Below are 10,730 nucleotides of genomic sequence, written 5' to 3'. Positions count from 1 at the left end.
GCAAAGATTCGATGCGATTCTAATAACTGCGCCGCGACCCCCTCTCCCCACCCAACAACACGGGGAAGGCGACGAGCCGAGGACAAGGGGGCAGCCGGGAGGGGAGACGAGAAGGAGAAAAAAAGGAAGAGCAAGCGGCGTCGTCGTCGATTGCAAGCGATGCAGGCCTCCGCGTGTAGTGATTTGGGCCGGCCAAACCAAATCCCAATCAATGGCCCATATCAGGCCCAACCCCAGGCAGCCGGCCCAGATGGCAGCATACAAGTAGCAAGCAGATGGGGGCGCCGCCGTCCCAGCCATTCCCTTCCCCTGCTCTTCTCTCCCACTAACCCTAGATCTCCATGCCGTCGCCTTCGGCTCTCGGCAAGCGCGACGGCGGGGACGGCATCCTGGCCGCCCTCTCCCGGTCGCAGTTGGCGGCGCACGGGCGCGAGGCTGCCACCATGGCGAAGAAGCTGCTGCGGAGCACGGGCAAGGCGGCCTGGATCGCGGGCACCACCTTCCTGGTGCTGGTGGTGCCGCTCATCATCGAGATGGATCGGGAGCAGCAGCTCAACGACCTCGAGCTGCAGCAGCAGACGCTCCTCGGAGGCCCGCCGGCGCCCATCAAGTAGATTAGATTAGCATCCTCCTCCTCTCCTCTCCTCCCCCTGTGGTGCCTGCGGCTTTATTACTTGTTTACTACTAGTACTCTATAACATTACTGCTGCCATGCTCAAGTGGTTCTAGTTGAGAGGGAGGGATGCAGTCGTCGTCTGAGATTGTGTATGTTTGGTTCCAATCAATCAACCAATCTGTTGGTCCTTGATGCGTTTGTCTTCCTCCAAACAAGAGGATGGATCAATTGTGCCTGCTTTGCTTGTGTTTGTTATATACACCATAATAATAGGCTGCTACTTGTTACTTAATAGTCGGTATGCCTGCGATTGAATTTGATAATCTAATAGTATCCATGATCCGTCATCATGTCTGCGTTGCTACTGCAATTCTGTTGTATCTGCATCTCAATTTTTGCCACAAATCTGATGAAGCTGCCATGCCAGCCTACTAGGCTACTCTATGCTATCTTCTCCACTTTGGCTTATTAGCTACCATCCGGTTCACAGCAAGTGAGCCTAGTCTGGACTCCAAATTTAGCGGGTCTTTTCTTTCTTTCTTGGATATCTCATCTCTGCTACAAATTTATTTACGGCAAGTTTTCTTTCATGTATCGTATCCATATCAAGCATGAAGCAATATCACACTTAACTTTCATCTCCAGTTGAGGAGACGAAAGCTGGTGAAAATGCCAGCAAAGTACAAAATATTCACAATAAGATCTGCATCAACTTGCTTCAAATCAGGCGCGAGCGCAAAATAATTATTGAGTAGTCCAAAAACAACTCGAGTTGTAATGGATTCAGTTCAACAGGCATGGGCATGTCTCATTATAAATCAAATAAAAAATCGCAAATGTAATGATACATACATCTTTGCGCAAGGATAGTAAGTGCGTAACCCAAAACTCATAAGAGAAAAACTTGAGGTTTTCATAGGCATACTACAACAGAACATAACTCCTGGGCATCACAGTCTTGATCTACAGTAGTTCTACAGGTGCAGGCTGTTCTTTTTCCTTTTTATCGCCGCCTACTATCATTCATGTATCTCATTGGAAAGCAGGCAGGCCATTACTGAATTCTGATCAATAGTCCGCCAAGCGTGGGTCTGTGCGACAAGGAAGGCTGCTTCGAGCCCCCAAACCTCTGCAACCGCAGCCAGCCTGCAATTTTTTTGCACAAACACTTTGATTTGTAAGGTAACTAGGTAAGGGAAGCAACCATGAAATGTAATGTGTAATGCCTTGTAGCAACTTTCCTCTTCGACTATTTTTCATTTAGTGAGACTGGAAAATTTTGTTAAAAATGCCTTACCACTTGCGCTGCAAAAGGCAGCATCCTCTCTGGTGGCATGCTGGTGCATAAACCTAATCCCAAGAAAAAAGGAACAATCAGGCTGTGTAACAAAGATTTCAAAAATGTCTCAGTGGTCAGCAATCTGCAATCATCTCACCATACAGAACTGCTCCAATGAATGCATCTCCTGCACCGGTTGTATCTATGAGCTCATCAGGTGGTATGACTTCGGCCGCACCTAGCAGTAACCTGCCACTTATGGACCCTACTCCATCTGCACTTATTCTCAAATTTGCCTGAGAACAAGGACAGAAGCAGAAACAAATTTATTAGTTAAGTTACTATTCAAAATTATAAATTCAAGCATAATCAGTTATGAATTTTGAAACAGATTGCCATTTGATGGAGCTCCAGACAATGTGTTAGAAACGAAAAATCCGATGCATGTATTGACACTTATTTCAGATTAATATTTTGTTTTTAAATCAAGGAACTTCAGTTTATTTACAGCATGTCAGGCTTCTTTTATATTAGCGTACTGCAGTTCCTACCCTGTGATTATAGATTAATAAGCTCCAAGATGATAGAGGAATAGACTGAATATGGGAAAGCACACCCATACCATGTTACATATAAGGCATTATACCTTGGAAGTAATGCAGTTTGGCGTGTGAGAACTCTGTTCAACTTTCTTCTCTAGTGAGTCCAAGAGAGCCTCTACATCTATTTCCTCTGCCTCAAAAGCATCTGCAGTCCAAAAAGGAGAAAAAAGCACTGAATACTTTGCTGGCAAAATGCATAACCATGTCATCTAACTATATCTATGTAATATCTAAAATGCTTAGCTAGTATTGACAAGCAGGCCTACAGTGAAGTAACCTATCATGCTTCTTTCAAGCATTAAGCAACCTTTCTCCCCTAGGGTTACAATAACAAATTTGATCAAAGGTAATCTTGAAAGCATAGACACTAAAGCAACTGGTATTGATGAGGCTCCTGTCCAGGCCTACAAATTTACAATAGCTGGAAAGAATAAAACACACAAGACAACAGCAAACTGGAACTGCTTAACACATGCATGGGATTACGGTAGTTACATAACATACACTCATACAGATATATTAGAGAGTAGAGACTACAGTAAAGCAAAGATAGAGATTGTTTGCGTTCCAATTTAACAATACTGAGCCTAATGTTACGAAAAAACAAATAAAGATTTTGCCTAAGCCATGAGAAATGTAAGCATTCTATTGAATAACACCTTGGCGGAAAAACTTGGCAATGGTCAGTTGGAATTCAGTAGTTATGCATTTCTGCAACGGAACAACTTACCTGGGGAAACTTTGCAGAACATACAACATAAGATGCAAAATTAAGAAGCTCGGCCAGTCCCTCCCTCTTTTTCTCAGCAGCAATCAAAATAGGGATTTTTCTTTGACTTGCCTGCACTGGAGTGGATTGTCCCATAAATAAAGATGAGTCTCAGTAGCAGCATGGAGAAAATTTAGCCAAAAAAGGCTTTTGTATGACATCAGAAGTCAGGTCGTTGAAGTGGAAGTTCCTATTTGGAGCCACATCTCAAATCTGTAAGCTATTTTTGCTGTGGAATGAGATGGTGAGGTGGGAAAATATTATTACCTCTTGTGCAACAACCAAAGCGGTGTCATGCAACCTCACATCAAAATAGACAATGTCTGCACCGTCCAAAGCGGCAGACAAGTTCTCCTTTGTGAGCTCCTCTGGCGACATTGGGGGATAACCAGGAGTGTGTATACAAGTACGAGTTTTCCTGAGGGGCAGAAGGGGACCCAATCAGCAGTATGACACTAAAAAGAAAATACAGTTGGCGAGAATGTGAGCTGTTTGTATGTCAAAACTAACGTTTGGTTATCAACAATGATGTAGGTGAAGGGCGTCTTCCCGTCCTCGGCAACCTGCACATTCCAATGGCGGCAGTAATAAGTGATTGTGAGCAATTCACCATGGTGACGCGATTCTTACCAGCATGAAGGATGTGTCGATGCCATCGTCTTGCAGCTCCTTGAGAACGTTTCTTCCTTGTGTCGTTGGCTACCTGGATCGGATTCATGGATTGGAAGCAAGTCGACTCGAGTCGAGTCGCCGTTGAGAGAAGGGAATACTGACCTTGGATATGATCCTTGGGCGGAGGCCGAGGCGTGCCGCTGCAGTGAGGGCGTTGCCCGTGTTGCCGCCTCCCTGCACCTTGAGGGAGAGGCTGCGGATCTTGTCGTCGGGGTTGGGGAAGGAGGCGACCGTGGCCAGGTAGTCCACGGAGGCGGCGCCGCAGCCCAGCTGAAGACAAGCGATACTCCAGTGAGCAGTACGCTTATATAGCAAGGAAGGAGGAGAAGAATCCAATCGGAAGGGAAGGAGCGCGTACCACGATTGGATTGGGGGTGTCGGTGTCGGAGGCGGATGCCATGGCGGCGACGGGTGGGCGGTGATGAGGAGCGGGCAGCTGCAGCGGCAACAAGAAAGGCAACGATTTTTCATCAGCTGTTGCTTCCGACTGCAGTCAAGTGTTCGTGTTGACAGGCCAGAGGCCTAGGGTGTTTGATCCAGGAGCTCTAGTTCGGATCGCATTGGATATTCGGATGCTAATTAGGAGGATTAAACATGAGCTAATTACAAAATTAATTGCAGAACCCCTAGGCTAAATCGCGAGACGAATCTATTAAGCCTAATTAATCCATCATTAGCGAATGTTTACTGTAGCACCATATTATCAAATCATGGACTAATTAGGCTTAATAGATTCATCTTGCGATTTAGCCTAGGGGTGGTGAAATTGATTTTGTAATTAATCTATGTTTAATACTCCTAATTAGTGCCCAAACATTCGATGTGGCAGGAGCTAAAATTTAACCCGGGGATCCAAACACCTTTCTTCCTTCCAATTTTTTATTTCAAGTAAAAAATCTTTCTTCCTTCCAAATTCCATTTTTTTTAAAAAAAAATCTTTCTTCCTTCCAAATTCCATTTTTTTCAAAAAAATCTTTCTTCCTTCCAAATTCCTTTTTTTAAAAAAAAATCTAGTACAATAGGTCTAATTCTAGGCCCAGCCCTGCACTGGACTCGATTGGGCTGCAGCCCTACTACATGAATATTACCATCATTTGATACGATTTGTTAATACGTGTGAGTCAGGGAACGGGTAAGGACTCCTAATTGCGGGTAGTCGAGATCAAATTTATTTTTGCCAATTGATAATTAACAAGCCCGGCACGCACATAGGACCCTCACCGGTCAAGTTGCCCCGCCGCCACCATCCTCAGGAGCCGCACGGGCTTCCGAGGACCCCCTCCGATGGCAGCGAGGGGGGTTGGCGGTGGCGCCCATGTTGCCCACGTCCCCCGCGAGGGGAGCGACGTGGGGCCTTTCTCCCGTTCCAGAGTTCAAGCTAGCATGGCATGGATGTAGGTAACCTCGAAATTCAAACATGAAAATATTCTTATCTTGATGGGGTTGGAGTTGACCTCACTACAATATAATGTGATGCTTGGTATCAATATCTCATGAACAATGTCATGTGCCCGATATGCATACTGGGCTTCGAGGTCAACTAGAAATGTGACGGAAACGGAGCAGCAGCAGGAAACAGACGCTGCTATCATACAATACAAATAGGAGTATCAATGCCATAGATTTCTCTCCTCTCCTCTCCTCTCCTCTAGTCCTCTGGTCCTCCGAATGAATGAGCCTGCTCAGGCCTGCCTCATCTCATCGTCATCATCATACGCCCTGCATGCAGAGCAGAGCAGTGTCCGGCCTTGTGGTTGCTGTTGAAATTGAATTCACATCAGAGGCAGAGGCCCGGTAGGTGGTCAACATCGAATGCACATTCACTTGCATACTTGCTGCTTGCATTGGCAGGGCTGGCTGTGGTGTGGACCAGCAAGCAGAGCAGAGCAGAGATAACCCATGCACCCACCCAGCCTCTCCCTCCCTCTTAATTCCAGGAGCTAGCAGTCTTCTTCTTCCCCTTGGATTCAGCAGCCATCCAGCTTCAGCTTCCTCCTCCTCGGATCCTTCCTCTGCAGATCGAGTTGCTAGCCTGCTTGCGTTGTATCTCAAGTTGAAGCAGCTACCTCTTGCATTGCATTGGTCCATCCCTCCCACTCCCAGATAATACAATGCAGCAGCACACGGCGGACAGCAGCAGGAAGAAGAAGCGGAGGAGGAGGAACTGGCTGCTGCTATCAACGAGATCTGCTGCTCAAGAAGAAGGACAAGGAGAAGGTCAATGCTGCTGCTCCCAGTCCCAGTCCCAGTCCCAGGGACACAAGCTGATGATCATGTCCCCGCTCCTGGTCCTCGCGCTCCTCATCCTCGCTGCTCCTCCTCTGGCGTTTGCGGCGTCGCCCCGGAGGATGGCGAGGATCCAGAGCCATCTGGACAGGATCAACAAGCCCGCCGTGCGCTCCATACGGGTGACTCTCTCTCTCTCTCTCTCTCTCTCTCTCTCTCTCTCTCTCTCTCTCTCTCTCTCTCTCTCTCTCTCTCTCTCTCTCTCTCTCTCTCTCTACGAGTGTGTGTGTGTATCGTCTACTACGAGTATACGATATGCATGGCACCTCATCGATCGATCGATTTGTTGATGCATCCATGGATGGGAAATTGGCCGCAGAGCGCGGACGGCGACACCATCGACTGCGTGGCGGCGCAGTCGCAGCACGGTCTGGAGCATCCGCTCCTCGAGGGGCACGCCATCCAGACGGAGCCGCCCGAGGTGCCAAGAAGAGGAGCCTTCCGATTCCCAGCAGCAGCAGCAGCAGCAGCTGGTGGCGGTGCAACAAATCTGACGAAGACGACGACCAACAGCAACAACAACAACGAACGACTGGGCGCCTGGCAGACTTGGCACCACGGCGGTCACTGCCCCCGGGGCACGGTGGCCATCCGTCGGACCACCGCCGAGGACATGCTGCGCGCCAGGTCCGTGGCCCGCTTCGGCCGCAAGAAGAAGAAGAATAGCAAGAGATCCGTGGACGCCGCCCGCGCGGCCAATGCGCCGGACGTCGTCTCCGGCAACGGCCACGAGGTGAGTACGTACATTATTTGGCTCTGGTTGGCTGATCAATTCATTCATGAGATTCGTTGCGCGCATTGCGAATCCGAATAGGATCGAATTGCATTGCATTGCATTGCTTGAGTTTGATGGTGGAGTGGAATGGAATGGAATTGAATGGGGATAGGTAGATGCTGCATGCGTGGGTCCGATCCTGCGGCATGGTGGGTGGCGCGCAATAAGTGACGAGAGCTAGCTGCAGAGGACGACGCCTGCTGCTACCTGCTGTTTCTGCCACCACCACCACCAGCAGCAGCAGCAGGGAGGAGATCGAGTGGCCATGGCCATCATCATCATCATTTACAGTCAGTCTCAATTCACATCTAAGTATCTTCGAACAAAGCTTGTAGTAGGAGATAGCTCTTGCTAGTAGATTAGATAGCTTGTATGTCAATTGTGTCGTTGGAGCAGGGGATGGGATGAGATGAGATGAGATGAGATGAGATTCATCAGAGCGGTGGTGGTGGTGATGGAGTGCTCTCGACTCAAAGTGACCACCGACCGAGCGACCCAACCACCATGGCACCCCACTAGTTAGTTATTAGTACGCATGCATGCATTATAATCGGAGGAAAAGCTGCTAGCTAGCTGATCAAGCGGAGGACTAACTCTAGATGATCATCGAGTGCACTGCATCTGCATGCAGTGGTGCAGTAGAAACATGCATTTCGATGGGTAAATACTGCCCTGCCATTCTGCCAACGTGAGTGAGTGAATGAATGAATGCGCATGCGGCATGCGCCTGACCTCCTGCTTGCATGCACGAATTCAATTCGCAGCACGCCATCGCGTACACGGCGCCTTCTTCGCAGCAGCAGCCGGTGTACGGTGCCAAGGCCACCATCAACGTCTGGGATCCGGCCATCCAGGAATCCAACGGCTTCAGCCTCTCCCAGCTCTGGATACTCTCTGGCTCCTTCAACGGCTCAGACCTCAACAGCATCGAGGCAGGATGGCAGGTCAGGTCCCGACCACACCAATCTAGCTTAATTTCTCCTCCTACGTACTATTCCATCTTACTAATTATTAGTAATACTAGCTAGTGTACTGTATATATACACGCACATTCAACTAGATAGTACTAACTCACATGCACGCATGATGACAAATGTAAAGAACTCCTGCATATAACAACTGACAGAGTATTACTCCCTCCGTTTTAAATTGTAGATCGTTTTAACTTTTATAAGTACATAGTTTTTACCACGCACATCCAGTAGATGTCTAGATGTGTAATACTATCCATGAAAAAAAACTAAAACAACCTATAATTTGAAATCGCTTACATGCTAATCGATGCTGTGGTCAAAGCAAAACTCGGGCCTTGTTTAGTTCGCGAATTTGGGAGGTGCCAAATTACTGTTACAGCACTGTAGCACACTGTAGCGTTTCGTTTGTATTTGTGAATTATTGTCCAAATATTGACTAATTAGGCTCAAAAGATTCGTCTCGCAAAGTACAACAAAACTGTGCAATTACTTTTTAATTTTATCTACATTTAGTACTCCATGCATGTACCGCAAGTTTGATGTGATGGAGAATCTTCTTTTTGCATAGTGTCAAAGTTGGAAGTTGGGAGTAACTAAACATGGCCTCGGGAGACCATTACATTGCATTGCACTGCATGCAACCACATGGCCTTCATAAATGCTTGCGTCGATCAAGATCCATGCATGACTTTGTTTTTCCCTATCCAAAGATTCCTGCTGTTCGTTGACTCGTCAATCGAGAGTTAGCACCAGCTGCAGAGTCATTTGCTTGCTTTGCATTGCTCGAGGTCAACCCATTCACATTTGCATGCTGCTAGTGCTAGTGAGCATGCATGGTCGTCACTTGCATTGCATGGCACCAGCATGCATGATCATTGCCAGCACGCATGCACATACCCAATCATGCAATGCAATGCAACGCAACAATTACTCATGATGCATGCTCTATAGCTAGAGATACTAGCTAGATGATGAATCTGAAGCTGTGCACCATTTTTCTAGTCAGGTCAGCCCTGAGCTGTACGGGGACAGCAGGCCCAGGCTCTTCACCTACTGGACAGTGAGAATCATCTTGCTACTACCTTGTTTTTAATTTGCTTGGAAATTCAATTGCTCCATACAATAAAATAAATGAACGATGCAAATAATTAAAAACCATAAAATATGTGCAGAGCGACGCTTACGAGGCCACTGGTTGCTACAACGCTCTTTGCCCGGGCTTCGTGCAGACGAGCTCCCGCATCGCCATCGGCGCCTCCATCTCGCCGGTGTCCTCGCCCGGCGGCGCGCAGTACGACATGACGCTGCTGGTGTGGAAGGACCCCAAGCTCGGCAACTGGTGGCTCAGCTACGGGGACCAGCTCGTGGGCTACTGGCCCGCCCAGCTCTTCACCCACCTCTCCGACCACGCCACCATGGTCGAGTGGGGCGGCGAGGTCGTCGACACCAGGCCCGCCGGCGTCCACACCGCCACCCAGATGGGCTCAGGCAGATTCGCCGCCGAGGGCTTCGCCCGGGCCAGCTACTTCCGCAACCTCGAGACGGTCGACGCCGACAACAGCCTGGCGGAGGTGCCCCTCGACGCCATCCAGACGCTCGCCGAGAACGCCGCCTGCTACGACATTAGAAAGGCCTACGACGACGCCGGACACTCCGGCGCCGGCTGGGGAACCCACTTCTACTACGGCGGACCGGGACACAACCCGGCATGCCCATGACCATGAATTTGAATTTAATCAATTAAGCTAGCACGGACTTACTATTTAACTGCAAGCTGTAATTAATTCTTGGTTTCTTCTACCTAGCTATATATTGTCTGCATGCCCAAGGATGGCACAAGAAAGGCGGGCACAGCTCGTCGGAATGAACCCAACAAGCCGAGCCCAAAACTCCAGCGGCCCGGTCCATCAACGGACATTCTTATAATCTCATCTCGCACTTAGTAGCAAAACACAACAAAGAAAGAAGAAATTTCCTCATCTACTGTTTTTCCCTGTGCTACTGCGTGTGATGGACGACTATGGACTGTTTTTCGTCAAATTATTATCCAATGCAAGTAGCAGCAGCTGATAAGGAAAATAAGGGGCAGTGAAGAGTGCAGCAACTTTTGTCGCACACCTCATTTGACCATTTATCTATTTGTTTGACCTATAACACTTTTCATAATAATTATATTTGCAAATTAAGGTCTGGTTAAGGTCGTTTTTTAGATAAGAGACCATTGCTGGTCCGGCTTTACTAGAAAGCATAGTTTCACTGGGGATACCAGTTTACAACGTTCAGAGAACAGAATTGGCTTAAAGCCATTACGGATAAACGGACAGACAGCTAAGACTTTAGCCAACCCACTCTATTCCTCACTCTATGCAAAATAAGCAACGTAGCAGATTGTTCACTACGGGAAAGCTAAAAATTACCGAGTGCATTTTTTTTGCCGAGTGTTTTTTTGCGAGCACTCGGCAAACAAGCCGAGTGCCAACCCAAAAACACTCGGCAAAAAAAATACACTCGGCAAATCGGAGCTTTGCCGAGTGACACTCGGCAAAGCCCCCTCTTTGCCGAGTGTCAAAAAAAACACTCGGCAAAGAGGGGGGTTTGCCGAGCGTCAAAAAAAGCACTCGGCAAATAGGGGGGGTTTGCCCACTCGGCAAATAGGGGGGTTTGCCTAGTGTTTTTTTTTGACACTCGGCAAAAAAATAATTTTTTTTCCTCTTTTTACCATGAAATTTTTTCTACTCCCCACATACAACATGGAGT

At 48.0% G+C, this 10,730-nt stretch overlaps 2 protein-coding genes and 1 pseudogene across 2 annotated transcripts; 2 read left to right on the top strand and 1 right to left on the bottom strand.

Moving 5' to 3' along the window:
- Nucleotides 1-279: 279 nt before the first annotated feature.
- Nucleotides 280-939, top strand: LOC101770467 (mitochondrial import receptor subunit TOM9-2). Its single transcript, XM_004974217.3, has one exon. The coding sequence runs from the start codon at nt 342-344 to the stop codon at nt 612-614; it is 273 nt and encodes a 90-aa protein (XP_004974274.1). The 5' UTR covers nt 280-341; the 3' UTR covers nt 615-939.
- Nucleotides 940-1,391: 452 nt separating this feature from the next.
- On the bottom strand, nt 1,392-4,435 carry LOC101770070 (annotated as a pseudogene).
- Nucleotides 4,436-5,566: 1,131 nt separating this feature from the next.
- LOC101769402 lies at nt 5,567-9,952 on the top strand. Its single transcript, XM_004974214.4, has 5 exons — nt 5,567-6,346; nt 6,544-6,957; nt 7,764-7,943; nt 8,980-9,033; nt 9,146-9,952. The coding sequence occupies exons 1-5, from the start codon at nt 6,050-6,052 to the stop codon at nt 9,689-9,691; spliced, it is 1,491 nt and encodes a 496-aa protein (XP_004974271.1). The 5' UTR covers nt 5,567-6,049; the 3' UTR covers nt 9,692-9,952.
- Nucleotides 9,953-10,730: the final 778 nt, after the last annotated feature.

Source organism: Setaria italica, chromosome VI (genome assembly GCF_000263155.2).
Source record: "Setaria italica strain Yugu1 chromosome VI, Setaria_italica_v2.0, whole genome shotgun sequence".
Taxonomy (NCBI): domain Eukaryota; kingdom Viridiplantae; phylum Streptophyta; class Magnoliopsida; order Poales; family Poaceae; genus Setaria; species Setaria italica.
Note: the sequence above shows the minus strand (reverse complement) of the source record. Positions and strands in the feature narration are given on the sequence as shown.